Genomic DNA, 24,729 nt, shown 5'->3' with positions numbered 1-24,729 from the left:
GGGGCCGCAGCACCCCTCACACCGTCCCCCCTCGCCCGTGGGGGCGGGGGCACTCGTGACGATCCCGCCTTGTATGCAGATCCCGGCGCGGCGGCTGGCGGGGGCGGGCCCCGGCGCCGCAGACGCGCTATAAGAGCGGGGGGGGAACAATGCAGCCGCCGTCCGGGCTCGGTGGCTGTGCCGCCGGCACCCGCAGCGCCGGGAGAGGTGGGTGCACGGGGGCTGCCCCCTCTGCCCTTCATCCATGGGGCCAGGGCTGCGCCTTTCCTGAGCGAGGCTGCGCGTCGGGTTGGGGGGAGGGGGTGCCCCCCTTTATCTTTCTGCCCCTTTCCGCTGGCCCCCCGCCCCACGCAGAGATGGAGTTTGACTCGTACCAACACTACTTCTACGACCACGACGCCCAGGAGGATTTTCACCGCTCCACGGCGCCCAGCGAGGATATCTGGAAGAAGTTTGAGTTGGTTCCCACGCCCCCCGTCTCGCCGCTGGGCCCCCCGGGGGAGAAAGGAGCGGCCCCGGAGGAGCGCGGGTGGCTCTCCCGCTGCTGCCTGGCCGGGGACGAGCCCGAGTATCTCATCGGGACGGGGCAGATCTTCGGGAACCTGAGCGCCTTCATCCTCAAGGATTGCATGTGGAGCGGGTTTTCAACGCGGGAGAGGCTGGAGAAGGCGATGACGGACAAACTTTCCACGGGCACGCAGAGAGCCGCCCCGCACAAGCCGTCCTTCGCGCAGGATTTCGGCTTCAGCAGCTCGGTGAGCGACTGCGTGGATCCCGCCGCCGTCTTCCTTTGCCCGCTGGCCGAGAGCAAGATCCCCGCGTCCTCGGGGTCCGAGGGCCAAAGCGATTCCGGTAAGGGAGCGGGGTGCGGGCTGGACACGCGTGTCCGCGCACATGTGCGTGCCGGGAGCCTCGCAGGCAGGCAGCGCCTTTGTTGCGGCTCCGAGCGAGCCCCGGTCCCGGCCCCACGAACAAAGCGGGCTCGGCGGCTCCCCTTCCCGCGGGGCCTGTGCTGGGGACCCGTCTGTGGGGCCGCTGCGTGGGTCGTGGCGGCCCCTCGGGAGCCCCGCGGGCAGGTTGGTTGGTTGAGGGGCAACTTTGCATCTCACGGCGGAAAGTTTGAGGGGGTTTTTTTGAGCGTGCTTTGCTGTCGGCTCGAAACCTCGGCTGCTCCTCCTGCCCTCCCCCGCCCCCAGGGCCCACGCGGGACGGGCTTTCCTCTGGGCTAAAGGCAAAATATCCCCCGGGGCCGCCCGGCTGCGGGGCAGGAGCGGGAACGTCCCGCAGCAGCTGCGGCGCGTCCCGAAGCCCTCCGGGGCACGTCTGCTCGTCTCGCGTGGGAGGGGGACGTGTGTTCACAGGGAGGATGCCTCGGAAACCCACCGGCCAGGGCGAAGCGCTGCGGAGCCCCCCCGCACCCCGGGCTGTAGCCACCTATTCACGGGCATCCCCTCACCCCGGGTCTCCCCTCGCTCCCACTCCGGCTGCCGTGGAAGCGCTGCCGCGGCCCCACGGTGCCGTGACCCCGTTATTAATCTGTCGGTGGCAGCGAGCTGCGCCGGTGGGTCACGGTCCGGGACGGGCGCTTAATGCCATTAGCAGCCCGCGGGCGCTAAGAGGCTTAACCCAAGCTGGGCTGGGGGGAAGGGAGGCCCGGGGGGTCGCGGCGCCGGTGCCGGGAGGGTCCCGGCTCGGTCCCGGTCCGGATGCGGCCCCGCCACGTGGGCGCCGAACAAAAAGCAACAGATTGCAAACAATGAGAGAAGGGCCGCGCTGATTGACAGCGGCGGCGGCCAATGGGGAGGCGGCGCGGCCGCCCGGCGCTGCCAGGCAGCCAATGGGCGGCGCCGGGAGGCGGGGCCGAGCGCCCTGCGTCTATTAATGAGCCCCGTGTGTGTCTGTGTGTTGTGTGTGTGTACAGACACACGTACACGTGCACCCATGTGGGTGTCTGTGCACCCCGTGTGTGTCTGTGCGTTGTGTGTGTGTACAGACACACGTACACGTGCACCCCGTGTGGGTGTCTGTGCACCCCGTGTGAGTGTGTGTTGTGTGTGTGTACAGACACATGTACACGTGCACCCGTGTGAGTGTCTGTGTGTTGTGTGTGTGTACAGACACATGTACACGTGCACCCGTGTGAGTGTCTGTGTGTTGTGTGTGTGTACAGACACACGTACACGTGCACCCCGTGTGGGTGTCTGTGAACCCCGTGTGAGTGTGTGTTGTGTGTGTGTACAGACACATGTACACGTGCACCCGTGTGTCTGTGCGTTGTGTGTGTGTACAGACACATGTACACGTGCACCCGTGTGAGTGTCTGTGTGTTGTGTGTGTGTACAGACACATGTACACGTGCACCCGTGTGGGTGTCTGTGCACCCCGTGTGAGTGTCTGTGTGTTGTGTGTGTGTACAGACACATGTACACGTGCACCCGTGTGTGTCTGTGCGTTGTGTGTGTGTACAGACACATATACACGTGCACACACGTGGCTGAGACCGGACGCGTTGTGACACTGATGAGCACACACCTGCCCCCCCCAAGTATCCCCACTACCAGGGTGGCTCGTGCTCGCTGGGCAGAGCCCCCAGAGCTGCAGGGGCCAAGGTGTTGTTGGGGGCACTTGAGCATCTCGGGGAGACCTTTAGCGAGTGGCTCTGTTTTACCCCAGAGCCAAAGGGAACAAATGGAAGTGCAGCTCTTAAGGGACAGTGATTGGAGGGCTGCAGCCAGGTGCCCCCACTGTCCCCAGGGCCAGCTCCGTGCTGCTGAGCTCTGCTGGGTCTCGACAAGGACAGGATGGTGCTTTGGGTCCAGTTATGCTTGATTTGGTTCTTGCTCCTTCATAACCTCCTCCCCACTGACTCCTGGCCTTGGGATGCCTTCAAGGTTCACTGATTCTGTTAGAGGGACCCTTTCACCTCTTCCTCCCCCTCCTGCACCATGGGGGGTTGTCCCCTCTGTCTTCGGGGAGCCTGCTCTGAAAAGGCTTTATCACTTGTGAAAAGTAACAAGTCACTGAAGTGGGAAGCTGCAGCCCAGGGGAACAAAGGGCAGCTCTGCCCCCACATCCCTCATTTACAATTCCAATGTGACACGAAAGCACCCGACCAGGATAAACTTTGGAGTTGGGCTTTGCTGGCTGCTCAGCATCCTGCTGCTCCTGTCTCAGGAGTGTCTTGCCTGATAATCCTTTATTCTGAATGTGTGTTGCTCCTGGTGCTGAAGTAAAGCAAAGGGAAAGCCCTATCCCAAGTGCAGGGGACAGTGTGCAGGGATGTGGAGGAAAAGCTCCTTCCCCTGTGATGGTGCTGGGAAAGCATTTAAATACTTCTGGAGGTTGAAGAGTGGCTTTGCAGGGCATGAGCAAACTTTGTGGGACAGTAGCGGGGAGATTGACTGTGGGGAGCCCCAGCAGGGTGATGGGGGCTGAGCAGGGGCTGTGGGAAACTCTGGCAGGGTGATGGGGCTGTGGGGAGCAATGTTGAGCTCTGTCAGGGTGACAGGGGCTGACCAGGGACTGTGGAAAGCTCTGTCAGGGTGATGGGGGCTGACCAGGGGCAATGAGGAGCTCTGCCAGGGTGATGGGGGCTGACCAGGGGTTGTGGGGAGCTCTGTCAGGGTGATGGGGGCTGACCAGGGGTTGTGGGAAGCTCTGTCAGGGTGATGGGGGCTGATCAGGGGTTGTGGGGAGCTCTGTCAGGGTGATGGGGGCTGACCAGGGACTGTGGAAAGCTCTGCCAGGGTGATGGGGGCTGACCAGGGGTTGTGGGGAGCTCTGTCAGGGTGATGGAGGCTGACCAGGGGTTGTGGGAAGCTCTGTCAGGGTGATGGGGGCTGACCAGAGGTTCCCAACTGATGGTGGCTTTTTTGTGTGTGCCTGCTGTGAGCAGAGGGTGAGGAGATCGACGTGGTGACGGTGGAGAAGAGGCAGTCGCTGAGCCTGAAGCAGCCGGTGACCATCACGCTGCGCGCCGACCCCTTGGACCCCTGCATGAAGCGCTTCCACATCTCGGTGCACCAGCAGCAGCACAACTACGCCGCCCGCTCGCCGCCGGACGCCGGGGCCCCCGCGGCCTCCCCCCGGCAGGACGAGGCTGAGCCCCCCCGGGCGGCAGGGCCAGCTCCCCCCGAGGCGCTGCCCGAGCCCGACCTGCCCAAAGCCAGCAGCGGCCCCGGCTCCGACGGCGAGGACGTGGCCAAGAGGAAAAACCACAACTACCTGGAGCGCAAGCGGCGCAACGACCTGCGCTCGCGCTTCCTGGCGCTGCGGGACCAGGTGCCCGGGCTCGCCAGCTGCCCCAAGACCCCCAAAGTGGTGATCCTGAGCAAATCCTCCGAGTACCTGCGGGCGCTCGTCAGCACGGAGAGGAGGATGGCGGCCGAGAAGCGGCAGCTGCGGCTGCGGCAGACCCAGCTGCTCAAACAGATCGCTCACCTCAAGGGGCACTAGCAGCCGCAGAGCCCCCGGCCCCGCCTCCCCCAGCTCCCTCTCGATTTGCACATGTTGAATTTTTGGGGGTGGTCTGAACCGTGGGCCCCCGAGGGCTGGAGCGTGTGGGGTGCTGGGCACGGGGCTGCGCTGGGGGCTCCCCCTTGTGATATCGCCTGCCTGGGGCTGCTTTCTTGGCACTGGGTGTTGCAGGTTTCCCTCGTCCCCCTGTGAAGCTTTCTCCAGTGTCTGCTTTGATTTGTGGGCTCAACTCCGTTCCCCAGCAGCCCCTGTGCCCCTCTCTGCCGTTTGCCACCATCAGCATGGAGGGGGCTGCCCCAGGGTGTCTGTCTCGCCCCAGGATTCCCACACAGCCATCACCTGCTGTGGCCCACAGAACAGACACAGAGAGCCCATCCCAGGGCTCCTCGCTGGATGGATCCCTGGAGAGATGGAGACACAGGACACCTCTCAGTGGGGTGAGCAGCCCCCGTGGGCGATCCCCTTCCTCGGCTGGACCGTACCTCACCTCTCACCTCACACAGTAGCTTGTCTTGGATTCCATGTTCTAGAAACTGCTGCTGTAACTGCGACTCACGCTGGAGGCTGTTTTTATACTGTATTTTTGTACCACTTTTGGAGAAGTATTGGTAAAGAGTTTGCATTTTTATATATATATATTTGTACCCCCCCTCTTTGTTTTTGTTTTAGAGGGGGTTCCTGCTGTAGGGAGGGCTCAGTACTGGGAGGGCTCATCCTGGGAGGGCTCAGTCCTGCTGCACTTTAGGGAGATCAGGAAGGGGCTGGTTCCTGCTGGACCCTTGAGCTGAGCCCTCGTGGAAGCCCCTTTCCCCCTTGCAGCTCTCCAAATCACTCCTTTGCAATAACAGGGGATTTTGTTTTCCCTTTCCCACTCTTATGGGTTTCCCCCCTCCCCCTGCTCACCAGCAGCCCCTTAAAATCCCCGGCAAAGCTCTGGGTTCTGTGAGGAGCCTGGCTGGAGGGGGCAGGTTGGGTGCACAGGGGGCTTCCCTGGGCCTGTGCTGTCCTGCTGCCTAGCCTGTGAGGGGGTATGGGGGTGGCAGAGTCCCCTGTCCTGCCTCGGGGTGCTGGCAGGGGTGGCCCTGCAGGACGGAACCCTCAGGTCCCTGCTGACTTGCTGAGAACCGTTAGCATTAACACTGTGGTTGGATTTAGCACTTTCTTCATTACCTCACACTTCATAAATAAATGAGTTTGCAACAGCCTGGGTTGGCTTTTTCCGTGCAGGTGCCTCCGTGTGTCACGCTGGGATGCTGTTCAGGGGGTGGCCTGGCCTCTGTGTTTCGGGGTGTCCTGGACACAAGCAGAAAGGAACATCTCTTGCCCTGGGGCTTGGCTGCTCCCTGCCAGCAAGGCTGAGCTCTTTTGTCCTACCTTTCTCCAGCAATTGAAACAGAAGTGGCTACAGCAGTGGGGCCAAGGGAAATGAGTCACCTGGATTATTTTTCCTCCTTTTAAGTGACTTTATTGGTAAGGAGGGGCCGAGAGCCCACACTGGGCTCAGAAAGGGCTCTGGTGTAACCATAAACCCCAGTAATGGGGCTCAGCACAGGCACTGCCCCGTGGGTCAGGGGCTGGCAGTAACCCGAGAGGGAGGGGAACGCAATCCCTTCCCTTCCACGGAGCCTCAGCCCCCCAGACCTGCTGAGGGCATGAAATTATAGACAAGTCTGTTCTCTCTGCCGCCCCCTAACACGATGCCTTTGGATTTCCTTCATCCTGGTGGCGAAAGTCTCACTCTGAATTCAGGAGGGACACGGGATCCTGTTACTGCTGAGAAGTCAGAAGAGAGGAGCTGCTGCTGCTGCTGCTGCTGCTGCAGGAGGCTCGATGTCCTGCACAAGCGCTGGTTGTGCTCAGGAGCTCTCAGGGAGCCAGGAGCTCAGGTCGCTGATCGCCGCGGTGCCGGCGGCGCTGCCCTGCGTGTCCCAGCGTGCCGTGTCCAGGTGCTTCAGAGCCCAGCTAAAAGTTGCTCCCAGGAAGCACAGCTCAAACCCAGAGCAGGGTGACCTAAATCTGACACCTCGCTCGTTCACAGGGAACAAAGCCCAGAGGTACCAGTCCCTCAGCCGTGTGTTTCTGTTGCCTGTGCGCTGACACTTGCAGCCAGCCCGAGATGCCCTTCCCGATAGGGCTTTGGGTGAGGTGTGCTGCTGCTTTTCACCCTGAAGGCACGTGGGATGTGCAAAGCGTTATTTTTCTGCCTTGGAAATGATGTGCAGATCTCGTGGCCTGAGCTGAGCTCGTGGCCAGTGCAGAATGGAGTTGGTCTCAAATGGAGAAACAGTTGCAGTTTTGCACATCCCTTTAAGTTCAGCTCAAAGCCCCGTTGACACACAACCATAAACGTGCCCGAGACCCCCGAGGCTGCTGGAGCAGTCTGCTGCTGCATTGTCACGCTGAGGCCTGGGAAGCCAGACTGCCAGTGCTGATGGGGGAGCAAAACACACACACAGGGCGTTTCAGGGCTGCAGTTTGCAAGCACCGGCTCTGACCATCACAATTCAGCATCTCCAGCCCTGGCAGAGTTCTTTAATACGCGTTGGCCCGCTCTCTCCTTGCAGCTCACCGCCTCCCCTCCGCTGCCACAGAACCCCCCGGGTTCGCGGGGGCTGCCTGAGGCTCGGGGCCGCCTTCACGCCCGGGCTGGCAAATGTTCAGGACGGATTCCCGAGGCGGCGATAATCCGAGGTGCGGGGGGAGCGGCTGCCCGCGCCCGCAGCCTCCTGCTCCCCGTTGCCATGGCAAGCGATGTGTGTTGCCGGGGAGAGAGCACCGCGGAGACACCGTCCTGCCGCCGCCGTGGCAACCGTCCCCCGGCCTCCCTTCGGCGCTGTTGCCACGGAGACAGCCCAGCTCCACGGGCAGGACGAGCCGCGGCGGGGCCGGCGGTTGCCATCGCAACGCGCTGCTCTCCTTGTTCCCACGGCGACAGCCCCGCGCCCCGGCCTCCTGCCCTGTTGCTACGGCAACAGCGTCCTCCCGACCCAGCCTCGCGGCGGCACGGGCAGAGCCCCGCTCGGGGTACGGCTCGGACGAGGGGGGACCCGCAGAGGCGCCGGGGCCGCGGGGGGCGGCGGGGGGCGGCGCTGGGGCCCGGAGCCGCGCCGGGCACGGGCACACGGGGCTCAGGGCCCGGCCCCGGCCTCCCCGCGAGCGGCCCCGGCCAAGCGCCGGCCCCGGCCGCGTCCCGCCCCCGTCCCGCCCGTCCCCACGGCAGCGGCCGGGCCGGGCCTGGCGATGGCGGCGGCCGCGCTGCGCCTGGGCCGGGCCCCGCCGCGGCCTCTCGTCGTTATCCTCGGCGCTACCGGCACCGGGAAGTCGGCGCTGGCGCTGCAGCTCGGGCTGCGCCTCGGCGGGGAGATCGTCAGCGCCGACTCCATGCAGGTGCGGGCCGGGCCGGGCGCCGGGGGCCGGGCGGCGCGGGGCCGGGCCGCGGCAGGCCCGGCGGAGGCCGGGGCCGGGCCTGGGAGCCGGGCAGGGCCGGAGCGGGGCCGCGAGCCTGCGGGAGCGTGTCGGGAGGCAGCCCGGGCCGGTACCGGGCGCAGCGGGGCCTGGTCGGGGCCGCCCGCGGGGGCAGCGCCAGCGGCAGCCCGGGCTCCGGCCTGCTTGGGCGGGTTCTCGGGCGAGGACGGCTGCGGGGCTTGGGGACGGGAAGGCTGAGGGGGAACCTCATCAGCGCTCACAAACACCCCGACAGAGCTTGTAAGGGCCCTTCCAGCCAAAGCCATTGTGTGGTTCCCCGGCTTGGGCGCTGCTGGGAGCGAGTGTCCCGCTGCCCCTGAGCCCTCCAGTTCTGGTTCGGCACCGGTGGGTGCCCTGAGGGGTGTATGTGTGCTCTGAGGGGTGTATGTGTGCTCTGAGGGGTGTTGGTTGTGCTCTGAGGGGTGTTGGTTGTCCTCTGAAGGGTGTGTGTGATGCTCTGGCTGTTTCAGTCCCATTCTGGGAACACAGGAGCGGGGCTGCAGCCTCCTGATGGCATCCAGGCCCCAAGGCCTCTTGTTTTCCATCCCTTTGAATCTCTCTCCAGCGTGACTGTGCAGCAGGGGCTGAGCAGCTCCATCCCGAGGGCTGCAGAGCTCCCTGCCAGCTCCCCAGGGCGGTGGGGGGCAGCCCCACACCCCCCCTGCCCCACAGCCCGTGTCTGCACCTCCCTCTGCCCCCCCAGCCCCTGTGCTGACAGCCCACTGGGGCTGCTCTCCCCCTGCCTTTATTCCCACAGAATCCTATCTCCTGCTGCAGTTCCCTGTTCCAGGGGCCTCACAGCAGAGCTGATGGGTTTGAAGACTCCCCTTGCTCGTTCAGACTGGCAGCTGCCAGAGTCCCCTCAGCCCCCTCTACCCAAAGGCTCTGTGGAGCTCTGACAGGCGCTGGCAGGGTTTGGGCAGCTGCTGGGGCTGGGGCAGGGGCTGGGGCAGGAGCCCCCAGCCCAGCTGTTGCACACACAGACACCCCTTTCTGCACAGCCCCGAGCTGCTGTGGTCAAATTACAGCCCTAGCTGCTGCCTGCTGCAGCTCAGCAGCTCTGCTTAATCTGGTGGCCTCTTAATCTTTCTTTCTGTGCTTTCTGTTGGTGTTTGTCATCCCAGGGAGTTTCTTTTCCAGGCAGGGTGAAGCCAGTCGTGGGCTGGGCCTGGAGGGCTCTGTCTGCTCCCAGTGCCACTGTCCCAAAAGGACACACAGAGGATTTCACCCCTGGCAGTGGCAGTGCAGCCCTTGTCTGAGCTGGCTGTGGCACACAGGGTACATTTGCCAGTTAGTGAGTCCAGTCAGGACATCTTAAGAGCCTTTGCTGGCATCCTCCTCGTGGCAGGGATCAGAGTGGGGAGTGAGTTGTGCTCTCCTTGCGCTCTGCCTTGGCCTGGGCCCTCTGTGCCCCTCTGCAGCTGGGACATCCCTTGGGCCCTGTCACATTATGGAATCACAGACTTGTTTCAGTTGTTAAAGGCCTTGGAGCTGCTGCAGCCCCAGCCCTGCCCTCACCCTGCCCAGCCCAGCACTGACCCACAGCCCTCAGCACCTCAGCCCCACGGCTTTGGGATCCCTCCAGGGCTGGGCACTGCCCCAGCTCCCTGGGCAGCCTGGCACAGGGCTGACACCCCTCTCAGGGAAACAGTTCTGCCTCAGCTCCAGCCTCAACCTCCCCTGGGGCAACCTGAGGGTTTGGGAGAACCCCCCAGCCCATGCTGCAGATCCTCACAGACACAGCTTCCCGAGGATGGCTGCTGTTTGTGCCTCCTGCCTCAGTTTCCCCTCCAAGCTCAGTGCTGGGGGCCGGGACTGACCCGCCAGGGCTTCAGTGGCAGAGGTGGGAGGGTGCCATCAAGGCTAAGCATCTTTAGTCCTCAGCTTGTGTTGAATGTCTCGGAGACCTGCTGCTCCAGGCTGCCACTAATCTGTTTTGGGGCCTTAGAAAGCAACAAAGGCTTTATCTGAGCCGCCTGCTGAAAATAGAACCGCGAGGCCCTGCCGGCAGCCAGCTGCTGAGACCTTCCCTGCGCTCTGCCTGTGTGTGAAAGGCCGCCTTTGTTTCCCCCAGCCCACACACTGACACCACATTCCTCCTTCTCTTGTTGCCAGATATTTGGGGAGGCTCTTGGTGTTTAATCTCTGGGAGAACCTTGGGGCGTTGGAGCCTCAACTGTAAATCCCAGCTCTGCCTGTGCAGGGCCCCACCAGCCCCTGTGCCACCCAGCCCCTGTGCCACCAGCCCCTGTGCCACCAGCCCCTGTGCCACCCAGCCCCTGTGCCACCCAGCCCAGGCAGATGGGTGGGAGTGGGGGAAGCTGGGGGGGCTGGACTGGCCCTTCCAGGGCAGAGAGGGCAGAGGGCACCGAGCCAGAGCTCACCCCGTTCAAAGGCTGTTGGTGCCCACTGGAGACCTGCCTTGGCTGGTGCTGCACAGCATGGGACTGTGTCATGGAAGGGGCTCAGAGGGCTGCAGCCATGGGGCGTGTTGGTAAGGAGCTGCCTCCTGGGCCTCTTCTGTCTGCTCCCCAGCCCCTGGAACAGGGCAGAAAGGAAGAGCAGTTGGTTACCCTCCTGCTCTCCCCTGGCATCCTGCCCCCAGGTGAGCCTTTCTCTCCATCTAAGGGCCTGGCCCAGGAGCTGGCCCAGGAGCTGGCCCTGGCTGTCTGAGCTGCAAGGGGCAGAGTTAAGCCAATGGGGAGTGTCTGCAGCCTGCTGGGCCGTCCCAGCAGCTCACATGGCTGCTCCAGGCAGGGATCTCCTCCAGGCAGGGATCAGGCTTCCTTGCTCCACTAACCTCAGCTGTCCCTTGCTGCTGCTGCTGCCTTCTGCCCCTGGGTCACCTCTGTGTCACCTTGTCCTTGTGTCTGGGCTGGGGAGGCAGTGGGTGCAGGCCATGCTGCAGCCAGGGGCTTGGCAGCTTCGCAGCAGGAATTAGAAGGAAAAGAGTTCCTGGAAGTCTGTCTCTCTGGCTGGGGTGGCTTCTGGGCAGTGGAGGAAACGAGTACAGCCGTTCCCTGCCCCTGCTGCTGTGCCCCTGCCCCTGCTGCCTCCTCCTCCAGACACCAGCGTGGGCCTGGGATGGGTGACAGGGACAGGCAGTGGGGCAAGGAGTGGTGGTTGGTGGGCTTGCAGAGATGAATGACAGGCTCTTCTCTTCCCCAGGTGTACAAGGGCTTGGACATCATCACCAACAAGGTTTCTCCCCAGGAGCAGCAGCTGTGCAGACACCACATGATCAGCTTTGTGGATCCCCTTGTCTCTAACTACACGGTGGTGGATTTCAGAGACAGAGCTGTGACTCTGATATCCTTTTAGCTGCAGCCTGCCTGGCCAAGCAGATAAGGACCTTCCCCCTCCAGTGCCAGGCCTGCAAGAGTTTGCCTCAGACTTGGGTTCTCCATGTTGCTGCTAACTCCAGTTTTCAGAGGATACTGCTAGAGAGGGAGGCTTGAAGCTTCTTTTACCCAGCTAACACTCAGGGCAGCCCCTCTCCAGGACTGCCTTGGGAAGATCTCTGCTGTGCTGCAAGCACTGAGCTGGGAATTGCCCTCCCTTGCAGTCCCTGGGTCTAACCTCTAACCCTGTCCTGCAGCAACATGGGCTCTGAGGGGCTGGAAGAGCTGAGTCTGGGCCCTGGGCTGCACTCCCACAGCCCTCCCTCCCCACCCTGCAGCTCTGCTTATGCTCCCTGACCGTGGCACATTGAAGATATCTTTGCCAGAGACAAAATCCCGATTGTTGTGGGAGGAACCAACTACTACATCGAGTCACTGCTCTGGAAGGTGCTTGTGGACACCAAGGTACAGGGGGGGAAGCTGTGTGTCCCCTGGGAAGGGCTGAGCCCCGGGACCAGGCCAGGCTGGGGCAATGAGAGCTAACAGACCCTCTTTTTGGTCGGTCTCTTCTCACCAGTAATGAATGACAGGACCAGAGGAAAGGGGCTCGGGTTGCCCCAGGGGAGGTTGAGGCTGGAGCTGAGGCAGAACTGTTTCTCTGAGAGGGGTGTCACCCCTGTGCCAGGCTGCCCAGGGAGCTGGGGCAGTGCCCAGCCCTGGAGGGATCCCAAAGCCGTGGAGCTGAGGTGCCGAGGGCTGTGGGTCAGTGCTGGGCTGGGCAGGGCGAGGGCAGGGCTGGGACTGCAGCAGCTCCAAGGCCTTTAACAACCCAAACCATTTGTGATTCATTCACCCCCTGGGAATGGGGGATCTCGTTGCTTGCACTGGCCTTGCACACGGGGAGTGGCCTGACTGAGAGCTGCCCTGTGCCCCCAGAAAGGGACCAGCACAGCCCCAGGGCTGGTGGCTGACAGGAAGGCAGAGCTGGAGCAGGTGGATGCTGAGGAGCTGCATCAGCGCCTGAGGCGAGTGGACCCCGAGATGGCAGCCAGGCTGCACCCCCACGACCGGCGCAAGGTGGCAAGGTGAGGGCAGGGGCTGCCGGGCACAGCACCCTTCCCAGCGAGCTGCCAGCCTGGGAGCTTGGCAGGATGGGTGCTGCCATCCCACCAGAGTGCTCCTGATCCCCTGGCAAGTGACAGGACAAGAGGAAATGGGCTCAAGTTGCCCCAGGGGAGGTTGAGGCTGGAGCTGAGGCAGAGCTGTTTCCCTGAGAGGGGTGTCAGCCCTGTGCCAGGCTGCCCAGGGAGCTGGGGCAGTGCCCAGCCCTGGAGGGATCCCAAAGCCGTGGGGCTGAGGTGCTGAGGGCTGTGGGTCAGTGCTGGGCTGTGCAGGGTGAGGGCAGGGCTGGGGCTGCAGCAGCTCCAGGGGCTTTAACAACCAAAGCGATCCTCTGGGGTCAGCAGCTCGTCACTGTGCAGGGGCTGCTCCTGCAGCTGTGCCCCAGCAGCGGGGTTTATCTGCAGCTTTGTCAGGAGCAAGCTGCTGTGCTGGCTCAGTAACATACCTGAGCTCTGTGGGAACAGCAGGGCAGCAAGCCCAGGCTTGCAGCGTGGCGGGGCCGGTCCCAGCCGAGCCCAGCCCCGGGGGGCAGAACGCCGCCCACCCCATTCGCACGCTGCGCGGGACCGAGGGCTGGGCCCCGTGGAGCTTCCTGCGCCGCGCTGGCTGCGCCGGGCTGAGCTGGGGGTGATGCTGCACGGCTGGCCCCTTCCCTGCAGCCCTGCGTGGCTGGAAAGGGCAGGGCTGGAGCCAGAACTGTGTCCCCTGCAGGGCTTGTGCGGGTGCCAGGCAGGAGTGGGCGGCCGTGCTCTGGGCTCCCCGGGTGCTGTGCTGTGCCCGCAGGGGCTGGGTGTGCTGGGGATGCCGGGCAGGGAGAGGGCAGGGACCTGCCCACCCCCCACATGAGAGAGTTGGATCCCAGCGAATGTCTGCGGTTCCCTTTGCTGGAGCCCCCCAGGGCTGCTGGGGAAAGGGAGCAGCTCATCCTCACCCACCCTCTGAGCTCTGTCTGTCTCTGCTCACAGGAGCCTGCAAGTGTTTGAGGAGACGGGGATCCCACACAGTGAAATCCTGCACCAGCAGCAGGAGGAGGAAGGTGGGGGGCCCTTAGGTGGGCCCCTGAAATACCCACATTCCTGCATCTTGTGGCTTCATGCAGACCAGGAAGGTGAGGGCAGGCTTTGGGCTGCCTGGGGAAGGTGATGCAGGGTTTGGGCTGACTCCCTGCCCCAGCCTCCTCCCTGAACCAGGCAGCAGACGCTTTGGCACGGCAGAGGACTCTCCTCTGTGCCTGCTGGGCTCTGCCTGCCCCGGGTGCAGCGGGGGGCTGGCAGTGCCACCCCCGGGCCTGGCACGCTGCACAGAGCCTGCCCTGCTGTCCCCCAGCTCTGGACCGGCGCCTGGAGCAGCGGGTGGATGCCATGGTGGCCGCGGGGCTGCTGGAGGAGCTGCGGGACTTCCACCGGCGCTACAACCAGCAGAGGGTGGCTGAGAACCGGTGGGTCAGGGGGCGGCTCCTTGGCTGTTCCCACTCCCACCCACCAGACCTGGGCAGGGCCTGAGCTCTGCCTGCAGCATCTGGGCCGTGTTGCTGCTCCCAGCCCTCTCCTGGCGGTGTCTGGGGTGGGTGCTGGGGTCAGAGCCAGGCAGATCCTCCAGCAGTTCCTGCTGGAACCCTCAGAACAACTCTTGGACCTTTGGGTTGGTCAGGCAGCAGAGTCCCTGTGGGGCTGAGGGGTGAGTTGGTTTTCCTTGGAGCATGCCTGCCAGGCCTGACATTTCCCCTCAGAGCAAAGCTGACAGGGCTGAAGGCACCTGTGTGTGCCCTGAGGCTACAGGCTCATGTCACCTGGGGATGTCCTGCAGCGTGAGACAGAGACCTCAGCTAGTCTGGAGAAGGTTGAGGTCTCCCACTGTTCTGAAGGAGATGATCTTCAGATGACCTTCAAGAGATGACCTGATAGAGAACAAGTCTGATGAGGAGCAGCTGAGTGCCCTGGGGGTGTTTAGTCTGGAGAAGGGGAGGCTGAGGGCAGACAGAAGCTTTCTCTGCAACTCCCTGACAGGAGGCTGCGGGGAGCTGGGGGTCGGGCTCTGCTCCCCAGTAATAAATGACAAGAGAAAAGGGGCTGCAGTTGCCCCAGGGGAGGCTGAGGCTGGAGCTGAGGCAGAACTGTTTCCCTGAGAGGGGTGTCACCCCTGTGCCAGGCTGCCCAGGGAGCTGGGGGCAGTGCCCAGCCCTGGAGGGATCCCAGAGCCGTGGGGCTGAGGTGCTGAGGGCCGTGGATCAGTGCTGGGCTGGGCAGGGTGAGGGCAGGGCTGGGGCTGCAGCAGCTTCAAGGGCTTTAACAACTAAAACAAGTCTGTGGTTCTCTGACCCTGACCCCTGTCCCTCCCTCTCCAGGCAGGATTACCAACATGGCATCTTCCAGTCCATCGGCTTCAAGGAGTTCCACGAGTATCTCATCAGTGAGGGGAACTGCTCACCTGAGACCAGTGCCCTGCTGCTGCAGAAAGGTGTGAGGAGCATCCTGCATCCCTCCCTCAGCCCCACTGACACTGTGGTGGCCTGAACCAAGCTCAAACCCTGGGGCAAGTCTTGGGAACTGCTGCAGAGGGCAGGGCTAGAAAGGAGGAATGAAGCAGAGCTCAGTGTCTGGTTCAGCAGCAGGATACTGGACACAGATCTGTGGATCTAGTGGATCACAGCAGGAGCCAGTGGTGATGGGGTGTTTCACTCTGGAGTGTGTGGGCTGATGCTGCTGGTGAGGAGAGAGCTGCTCTGCCTGGTGGCAGCAGAGCTCCCAGGTGGAGGAGGGCTCAGGGCAGAGGACACCACAGGGCTTGCAGAAGGAGCTTGTGTGTGCTCAGGAGGTGTTTCTGGAGGGACATGAGAAGTCTGGGACTAAACATTGGAAGGTTGGACAGTGATAAACCATCCTCTGGGCCCACTGTGGGTAGGATGAGCAGTCCTGGGCTCTGTTTGCCCAGGAGGCCGTTCAGATAGAGCAGTGCAGCCCCTGAACAGATTGTCCTACCCGGTAAAGGTAAAATAAAGCTTTTTTTGTCTCTGTTTCAAAGGGATCCAGGCCCTGAAGCAGGTGACCAAGAGGTACGCCCGGAGGCAGAACAAGTGGGTCCGGAACCGCTTCCTGAGGCGTGAGTGCTCTGGCCCTGCCCCACCTCACCCTCCTGCACTCCCAGCCCTCCCCCCTGCTCAGCACATCCCCTGTCCCAGCCCAGCAGAGTGCTGGTTCCTCTGCTTTGGGGATTGTGGGGAGCAAGTGAGTCTGTCAGAGATCTCATGATCCTGCCTGGGCTCTTGCTGCTGCCTGGACTGCCCTGGCTCTGCAGACATCAGCCCCTGGCCACGTCCCTCCAGGGGCCACAGGCACCCAGTGTCCCAGCCTCCAGGAGGAACCCATCTCCTTGTCCCTGCCTCCCCTGGACCCCTGGCTGCCCATCACAGGAAGATCTTCCCCTCCCAACAGAGCAGAGACCTTCCCCTCCCAAGTGCTCTCAGGGTGCTGTCCCAACAGGGCAAAGCAGAGGCTCAGCCCCGTGCTGGGCACTGGTAGATGATGATGGCCACCGGCCCCCACTGCCAGCAGCTCCTGAGGGGCTTGGGGAGGGGTTGCCCAGCACAGCCCCTCTCCCCACACACCTGCAGGGGGCACAAAGCCCAGTTGACAGCTGCCCTCCAGACTGGGAGCAGGAGCCCCGTGGCTGCTCAGAGCCCTGGCCATGCTCACTGAGGTGGCAAAGAGCCAGCAGGACTTCCCAGCCCTACCCCAGCCTTGGAGCAGGGCCAGCAGCAGCAGCTGGGAGCCGGGCACTTGTTGGAAGGTGCCTGGTGGGGGCAAAACAACAACAATAACAATAAAGAAGAAAAGGCAGGGAGAGACTCGAAGCAAAAGACAGGCATTGAACGAGGTGCAAGAGCTTTCCTGGAGCCATGTGCTTGGTGGCTGGGGCTCACCTTTCTGGTGGCAGGTGTGCCTCAGATCAGCTTGTTTGTGCAGCCAGCAGTAAGGAGCAGCAGCTCCTGAGGGCTGGCACACAGTGGCCTGGGGTGGCTTTGTGTGAGCGGGGCCGTGTGCCCGATGCCCGCGTCAGGTGAGCTGTGGAAGGGCAGCAGCATTGCCAGAGGGACTGGGGGCTCTGATTGCAGTTGTCTCACCCTGTGTGAGCTGCAGTGAGTGCCCTGTGCCATCCTGCCAGGCTGGGGGAGGCCGAAGCAGGGGCTTGGAGCTGTGCCCTGTCAAGCTGAGGCGTTAAAGAGGCTGCTGCTGCCGTGGCGGCTGCTGGGAGCTGGGAGCCTTGGGCCCTGCAGCCACACAGGCAGCCACAGCTCTGAGGGGGAACCTGCCCCTGCAGATTCCTCACCCAGACCCCGTACCTGCACCTCCTGTAAGCTCTGTGTGATGGCTTTGAGCCTGGCTTTAGCTTTTGCTGATGCTGTGCAGCCTCCTGCGGAGCAGGGCTGTGGTGAAGTGCCTGTTGTGATGGGCTGTTGCTGTGCTGGGGCTGTAACGCTGTCCCAGAGGCAGCAGCCACAGGGATGCTTCCTTGAGTCCTCAGGTGTTGTTGCTGCTTCTGAGGATGGTGCCTCCCCAAGCCAGGGTCTTCCACAGAGTCATCTCAGTTGGAAAAGACCTGTAAGATGAACAAGTCCAACCACTGTGGTGATTTTGGCTCTGGGAAGGCTGATGCTGTTTGCTCCTGAATGCCAAGGGACAGCCAGATAAGAAAGAGCAGATCCCCCTGCTCTGAGGTGCTGGGACACTGGGGGGGGCTGGCAGTGACCTGCCTTCCCCTGGCTCCCCAGGTCCCGGCCCCAACGTGCCGCCGGTGTTTGGCCTGGAGGTGTGTGATGAGCTGCAGTGGGAGGAGAGTGTGCTGCAGCCTGCTCTGGAGATCGTGGAGAGCTTCATCCAGGTACTGCCTGACTGGAGTTAACACGTGAGCTCTGACTGAGAGACCAGCTTCCCAGTATTCCCCAGGCCCCATAACTTGTCTGTCCCGTGAGCAGGGCTGGCTGCTGGCGTGGCCAGCCTCGGGCTTTGCTCACCCTGCCAGTGGGTTGTTGTCTGAGCTGAAGGTTTCTCCCGGTGCCTAGCACTGTAAAACCACAGCGTTTGTCCTGCCAAGCCTTCGTGTCTGGGTCTGGCAACTTCACATCCCACACTCTACCAAAGGGAGCATGGCCAGGCCAGGCTCCAGAGCAGCAACCAGGCTGAGGCATCCTTTCACCTCCAGGGCCGTGAGCCCCCAGCAGAGCCCGTGAAGATGCAGCACGACGTGAGCGAGAACAGACGGAGCCATCGGGTGTGTGAGCTCTGTGACAGAGTCATCATCGGGGACAGGGAGTGGGCAGGTAGGAGCCAGCAAGGGGGAGGGGAGGGGACACAGGGGAGACCCATGAGGGGCCCAGCCAGGGCCCTTCTGCAGAGGGATGGAGCGAGGCAGCTCTCTGGGGCTGGGCAGCTTCTGTGGCTGTCACAGCCTGACCCTCAGCATGTGACCCTGGGCTTTCCAGGCTTGTTTACAGCCCCTGTTTGGAAGCAGCCGTTTGCAGGCCCGGGGTGGGGGCAGCAGGAGCTGTGCCACAGCAGCCATCTGTCAGGCTTCCCCCCCTTCCCTGGTGCCCATGAGCACTGCTGTGCTCTGCCCTCAGCCAGACGTGGGGGCTGGATGAAGCCTCAGAGCTCTCTGTGTTCAGGCCCATTTCAGCACTCCAGGTGCTTTGCCAAGAAGCACAGAACACATTGGTTGCCTCTGAAATTTTGCTGTGTGGAATGAAAGTTCCTTGGTGTTTTCAGTAGCTCAGTTTTGCTCCAGTGTCTCCTGTTTGTGTGGGTTGGGGTTTTTTTCCCTTAAAAAGCCAAGCCTTGCTGGCTGCAGTGGGAACACAAAGGGATCTTCTGCTTTCAACAGACTCACTTTAAAAGAGCTCAGTGGGAATCAGATTAACTCAGTGAATTTATCTGTGCTGTGAGGCTCATGCTGAGAACCAGCAACACAAAGTAGTGGAGCAACTGGCTGCTGAAATGGAAGGGGTAAAAGTCCTGCCCACCTGCAGGATCTGCAGCCACAGTGCAGACAGGCACTTCAGGTCGCTGGTCGTTGGATTTGGGTGAGTCTCTTATTGCTCTTGAGCCAGGGAGGTGCAGAAGGCAAAGATGGAGTTTGGCTCAGAACAGGAGCTTCTTGTATGAGATCAGTCTGTAATTGGTATTTTAGCCAGTCTTGACTGTCTCAGCTTGGAGGTGCTTTGAAGGACTCCAGAAGTAGAGGACTCAGGAAGTGATGAGGTCTGTGCCATCCTTCCAGGTCCCACAGGTTTTGTGACCAAGAGGGAACTCCTCAAGATCCCCCCAGCTGCATCCTCTAGGATGTCACCCCAAGCTCTGCCATTTGATGACAATACCCTCCTCAACCAAGCCCAGTTGTTGTTCTCTGCATCCAGCCTTGGCTCCAATCCCCAGGTGGTGGGAGAAGAAAAAACAGCCCAAACCCTGAGTGTTACTTGTAGCTGCAAAATGCAAAAGCTGAAAGGGGAGTGAAAGCAGCTGTGGGAGCTGAGGGGATCTGCAACCTGCTCAGTTTCCTCAGTCAGGTTACAGAGGATGCTGGAGCTGCCTCCCAGTGCCAGGCTGCCTCTGAGAGCTTTAAATGGGATCTAATTTGACAGTTTGTACGGGCTCAAGAGAGCCCAGAGCTGCCCAGAGAGCAGCAAGCAGGGCTCCTTGCAGCCCCTCCACACTGCTGCTGCTTGTGACAAATTGCAAGAGGTGAGACTTTCTTTCATGCTGAGGGTGACCCTGCAGCATTGTGATAAAGCAGCAGCTTTGCATGTAATTTCATCCTTGGCAGAGAAGGATGACTGGAAAACACCTGAGGGCCTCGATTCAGTGAGCACATGCCCTTGCTTAATTAAGGCCCTGCTTGCAAAGTTTGCTGCTTTAATTGCTGCTCTGATCTCTTGGAAACAGCAAAACCGCTGCTGTGACGGTGCATTGGCCTGGTTAGACACAGCACCTTCTACTTAGATAATACCACTGATACAGGAGGTTTTACAGGCCTTCACTGTGTGATTTCAGCCAGAAATGCAGCTCCTGCTGTGTCAGTACAAGCTGCAACCCCGGGGTTATACCCCCATTCCCATCCAAGTGCTCTGGTAGCTGCAGGCCCTGCCCTGGAGCGATGCAAAAGCTCTGTGGTGCTTGGGGCTGTGTCTGCAGCCACTGCTGATGCACAGGATATGCCCAGTGCTGTGGTGCAGGCAGCCAGGCTGACAAATGGTCCTGGCAACACTCCATGGGGTGCTGGGGAGTTGCACAACCTCCTGAGCCACGTCAGACACGCTCTGCTCTCTCCCTCCTGCCAGTGTCGTGGCTGCTCAGGACAGACTTGTGAGAGGATCAAGCACTGACAGTCTGGAGCCTTCTCTACATTAAGAGCCAGGATTTCCCTTCTCCCTGGCTTGCTGCAGTCAGGAGAAGGGCTGGGAAGGGATGTCCACCCTTGTTGGGCCTGGAAGTGTCCTGGGGCAGGCTTGGGAGTTCACTTGTCTGCAGGAGTGAATTGTGTGGCTGTGTGGGGAGGGGGATCTGCAAGGTGGGATCGAGGCAGATGTTTCCTTCTCCAGACTCCCCAGAACTAACTGCTCTGTTTGCCTCTTCCTCCAGCTCACACACGGTCCAAATCCCACCTGCACCACCTGAAGAAGAAAAGGAAGCTGGAGGCCTCCAGCCATGCTGCAGGGACTGATGGGGACAGGAGGAGCACAGGGAGCTCAGGCCAGCCCAGCAGCCTGCCTGTGCAGCCAGAGAGCGAGCGACTCGGGCCTGGGCAGCCCTGCACACAACGAGCAGAGCCATGTGTTTGGGATGAGGCAGGTGTGTGAGTGCCAGCCTTGGCTGTGAGCTGCATCAGCTCCTCAGGTGGCCTCATCCCACTGTGTTCCCTCAGCCCTGGAACAGGCTGAACCCTGGGATGAGGCTGCCAGGAGCATCCTGCCGTGCCAAGGGTTAATTCCTGAGGTGACACAGCATTGTCCTTGGGATGGTTGGGCTGATCCCACTGAACGTGTGCCTCAGAGACAGAAATACCTGTCTCTGCCCCAGCCTGGCCAGCAGTGCAGTGCAGTGCTGGAGCTGAGGGGCATCTTGCTGCCTTTATTCTGGAGAAGAGGGGTTTTTTTGCCTTTTATATGGAAATAAAGTTGTGGGGTTATTGTGGGTTCCTTTCCCTGGGAACAAGCAGTTTCCTTGCTCAGTTTCCCCCTGGCCTGGGTTCCCTGCTCTGGGCACAGGGCCTTGTTCCTTCTCCCAGTCTCCTGGTGAGCAGCTTGGCAGGGAGCTGAGCAGATGTGCTGAGCTGGGGGAGGCTGCTCCCTGTGCACACAGCAGGTGCAGGAGGAGCTGGCACCTGTCAAGCAGGAACTTGGAAATGATCTCATCAAGTTTGCAACAGATGAGCCTGTCCCAGCTGAGGCTGGATTCCCGGGGGTTTACACTGTGGCTTGGCTCTGGGAACCAGCCTCACATTTGAATTGGGAGCTGCTGAGCAGCAAATTCCTCCCAGTTGGTCTCTGCAGCCCGTGAATGGGCAAAACCAGGGGGGGTCTTTCCCAGGGCGTTTGGGACTCTCCTGGCACATGCCATCAGGATGGTTCCTCCTGGGAGAGGTTGAGGTTGCTGGAGCACAGCTTTTCCTTTCAGCTGCTCGTGATACACCATGTGGCAAGAGCCATTCCCTGGGGCAGAGGCTGCCAGGGCAGGGCTGTGTGGGTGGCTCTGTGTGGCAGGCTGTGGATGACTCTTCTGCTGGGGATCACGTTTAAGCTCCGGTTCCTGTTCCTCAGCACTGGATTCGTTCTGTCCCCCTCTGTGGGGTGGCTGCCTTGGGCTGATTGGTAGGGGGGTGTGTTGCTTGGGAGCTCAGATAGAGGGGAACATGCAGGGAAGAGCTGGGGAAGGGGGTTGGCTCTTCTCTGCAGCCCTGGGCAGAGCTGGGCATCAGCTTTGAAATGCAGGGCACCACGTTTGTGTGGCTGGGTCTGTGCAGCACTGGCCGAGCCTCTTCTCCAGCCCAGACTTGTTTGCCATCCACTCTGACTCAGGTCTATGTGATTCTGGGCTCAGCCCAGGGCTTCTCCTGGCCCAGAAGGACAAGGTGCAGTTGGGGCTGGAGGTAAAGCCGTGTTGGCTGCTGATGTGCTGAGTGTCAGCATGTGATGTGCCTCCTGACAGGCAGCATCACAGACCCGTGGAGTCACCCCCTGGGGCAGGCTGGGATCAGGGGGCAGCTCTGGCTGAGAGGGGTGGGATTATCTGCTCTGTGCTGCCTGTGGTCAGACTGTCCTGTTAACAATGGATTTCATGTCCTTAATCACTTCAGTATGAACTCTGTTATCCCCACAGATGAACATTCCTCCTCCACAGTAGCTGCCAGGCTGCCTGTTGTAGGCACGAGCCTGCTGGTACCAGGCCCTGCTGCCTGTGGCTGGGGGCTGCCAGGCTCCCCCCCAGCAGTGCCACCCACTGCAGTGCCTGGTGTGGGGGTGGCAGCTCCCTGCTGTGTCCCAGGACAGTGGGGACCTGGCAGACAGGTCCATGCTGTGGCTGTGAAGGAAGGTGGGAGCACACCCTGCTCCCCACAGCAGCAAGGAGCAGGTGAGTTTGGTTTCTTGGAAAGGTCAGGACAGAGCTTGTTCAGGCAGAGCCAGGGCCAACATCCCTGCCATGACCTCAGGGAGGAACCTGGTGTCTGTTGTCCCTCTGCTGTTGGGAGGACTCAGGGCAGGGGCTGGGATCGAGCTCCTGGCAAGGGTTGCAGCACTTGCAGGTGCCACCACCTTGTCCAGCCCCTCTCCTCTTGCTCTGGGCCTCTCCCGCCTCCCCCCTGTCCTGCAGAGGGGATGAACAATGTGAAGGGGCTCTCTGGTCCCTGCCAGCGCTCGCTGAGAAAGTTTCTGGGCTCAGGTTTCAGGCTGCTGTCGGTGCTGAGAGCTCTGGGGATGGGGAATGGCACTTGAGCCCATCTGCCCACCGCTAATCCCCAGACAAACGCGGCTCCTCCATCTGTGCCGCCGGAGCCGCCGAGCCCATCACACCAGCCACTTAATCTAAATGGCTTGGGCCAAAGATAAGGTCATTAATTACACTGGGATTAGAAAACAGCCCAGGCCTGGCTCAGCCTGGCACGGCTGAGGGTGGGAGGGAGCGGCGGCGCCCTGGCACTGTCCTTGGAGTCCCCTCCCCTGGGCACCGGTGCTTCAGCTCAGCGCCGGGCTGGGCGCCTGTCCCCGGCCGCGGTCGGGGCTGGTGCCGGGCAGGGCCGGTGCTGCGGGTCCCCAGCGCCACCGCGGCACATTCGGGGCTGATGGCAGCTGCTGCAGCCCCAGCCCGGTGTCTGGCAGCGAGAGGGACACGGGAGCATCCCAGCGCCTGCATCCCCATCGCTGGCTGCCTCCAGCCTTCGCCCTCCGCAGCCCCCGGCCCGAGCCCCCCTGTGCCCACGGTCCCTGGGGTCCGGCCCCACCCCCTTTGCACGTCCGTGGCGTTTGAGGTCTTGTGCACAAGCACCTCAGCAAAGCCAGACCCTTCCCCGCTGCCGTGTCTCAGCGGGGCTGTGTTACGCTTTTTGCCTGGCCCAGCAGAACCTGCAGCTCCCTGGGCTCGTTGTGCTGCTGAGCCCCGGGGGGTGCGGAGCCCCGGGGCTGGGCTGGGGGCGGAGGGAGCCGGGGGCGGTGCTGGGCGCAGCGGAGCTGTCGGACAGCGGCTGCTGCTGCGGGACACGGTGGCTGAGGGGGAAACTGAGGCACGGCTGGTGCGTGGGGTTGCTCTGAGGGCTGCCAGGGCCGGAGCAGGCCAGGGACTTTCGGATCCCACGGCCCCTCCGGTGCCCCGGCAGCGTTTTGAGCGGGCTGCGGGGAAGGTGTGTTGCAAGAGCCTAAAAATTGGAGCTGTTGGCTGAGGTTGTGCAACAGGGTGTGAGCTCGGCTCTGCGCGGGAGATGCGCGGGAGATGCGCGGGAGATGCGCGGCTGCGGCGGGAAGCGCGGCAGCGCCGGTGCCCGGAGCGCTGGGGGCCGCCGGGTCCTCCGCCGCCGCTGTCCCCTCCCGGTGCCGCCCATGGCCCCCTCCCCCGGGGCTGCCGTGGCTGGGGCCGAGCCGCGCTGGTGTCCCGAGCAGCTCCGAGCGGGGCGTCTGGAGCTCAGGGGGCCGTGGGGACCCTCCCCGTAGCGTTCACCCGTTGCCCAGGTGGGGAAACTGAGGCGCGGGGACGGCAGCAGCGAGGCGCCCGCCCTGCCCGGGGCTGCGGGGTGCTGGTGTCCCCCGTGGGGTGCCCGTCGGGCCCCGGCAGCGCGGGAGCCGCGTGGCGCCGGCGGGACCGGGGCTGTTTGTGACGGTGTCACAGGGCCATCTGCCGGCAACGGCACCGGCACCGGCAGCCAGCCACGGCCTCCCAGTCCGCCCAGTCTGCGGCTGCGGGGCACTGCGGCAGGAGGCTGCCCTGCGTGGTCTGGCTTGGGGGCAGCTTGGGGGGGGACATCCCACCATGGACGGTCACTGTGGGGGGCATCCCTGGGCCGTTGTCCCTCCAGGAGCTCCTGGAGTGTGATGACGTGGCTGGGAGAGGGGATTTGTCCCTGCAGGGTCCTCAGGGTGTCACGAGGTGGGATGTGGCCCTTGGGGGTGGGGGTCAGTCCCCGGGATGCCCCGGGCACTGGCTGCCTCTGGCCAGCGCGGGATGGGATGGGATGGGATGGGATGGGATGGGATGGGGTGGGGTGGGATGGGATGGAGTGGGATGGGATGGAGTGGGATGGGATGGGATGGGATGGAGTGGGGTGGGATGGGATGGAGTGGGGTGGGGTGGGATGCAGCAGGGACAGCCCCTCTCTGGCCACAAACAGGTTAAATGTCATTTTATTTTACACCCCCCAAAAAAGAGAAAAAGTAGAAAAGAAGAGGTGGGTGGAGATTTAATCGCTCACGTTAAAAACCTACCGGGTGAGACTGAGCCGTTCCCGTCAGGGCCAGTGCAGAGCTGCGGGGTCTTTATTCCTCCTGCCCTGCAGCCACGGATGCTCCGGGGTGAGGATGGAGACGGGGGTGACCACTGCCCCTTCCCCCCCTCCCCAAGGTGCCCCCCTGCCACGGGCACTCGCTGCCGCCGCCCCGTCGCCACCTCCCGCTGGGGCCCATCCTGCCCAGCCCCAGCACCCCCGGGCTGTCCCCGCGGGGCCACCCGCACCCTGTCCAGAAGCGGGTGCAAATGCAGGGGATGGGGCCGGGGGGCTGGGGGCGTGCACGTGGGGGGTCGCCTCTGGCCGTTCGGATTGATGGATCCTTTCTGTTCTGTTCGTGTCTCCG

At 62.4% G+C, this 24,729-nt stretch overlaps 2 protein-coding genes across 3 annotated transcripts; both read left to right on the top strand.

Moving 5' to 3' along the window:
* Window positions 1-253: 253 nt before the first annotated feature.
* Window positions 254-5,395, top strand: MYCL (MYCL proto-oncogene, bHLH transcription factor). The gene is made up of 2 exons (XM_062014529.1): window positions 254-852; window positions 3,896-5,395. Exons 1-2 carry the CDS (start codon window positions 357-359, stop codon window positions 4,453-4,455), a joined length of 1,056 nt encoding a protein of 351 aa, XP_061870513.1. The 5' UTR covers window positions 254-356; the 3' UTR covers window positions 4,456-5,395.
* Window positions 5,396-7,680: 2,285 nt separating this feature from the next.
* On the top strand, window positions 7,681-20,608 carry TRIT1 (tRNA isopentenyltransferase 1). Of its 2 annotated transcripts, XM_062014346.1 has the most exons (11): window positions 7,683-7,863; window positions 11,110-11,252; window positions 11,651-11,747; window positions 12,219-12,367; window positions 13,370-13,512; window positions 13,731-13,842; window positions 14,749-14,861; window positions 15,426-15,503; window positions 17,173-17,282; window positions 17,604-17,721; window positions 20,036-20,608. In XM_062014346.1, the coding sequence occupies exons 1-11, from the start codon at window positions 7,717-7,719 to the stop codon at window positions 20,251-20,253; spliced, it is 1,428 nt and encodes a 475-aa protein (XP_061870330.1). In that variant the 5' UTR covers window positions 7,683-7,716; the 3' UTR covers window positions 20,254-20,608. The 2 variants fall into 2 exon arrangements, with proteins under 2 accessions (XP_061870331.1, XP_061870330.1); XM_062014347.1 differs by lacking the exons at window positions 17,173-17,282; window positions 17,604-17,721 and having other exon boundaries at window positions 7,681-7,863.
* Window positions 20,609-24,729: the final 4,121 nt, after the last annotated feature.

Source organism: Colius striatus, chromosome 24, assembly GCF_028858725.1.
Source record: "Colius striatus isolate bColStr4 chromosome 24, bColStr4.1.hap1, whole genome shotgun sequence".
NCBI lineage: Eukaryota > Metazoa > Chordata > Aves > Coliiformes > Coliidae > Colius > Colius striatus.
Note: the sequence above shows the minus strand (reverse complement) of the source record. Positions and strands in the feature narration are given on the sequence as shown.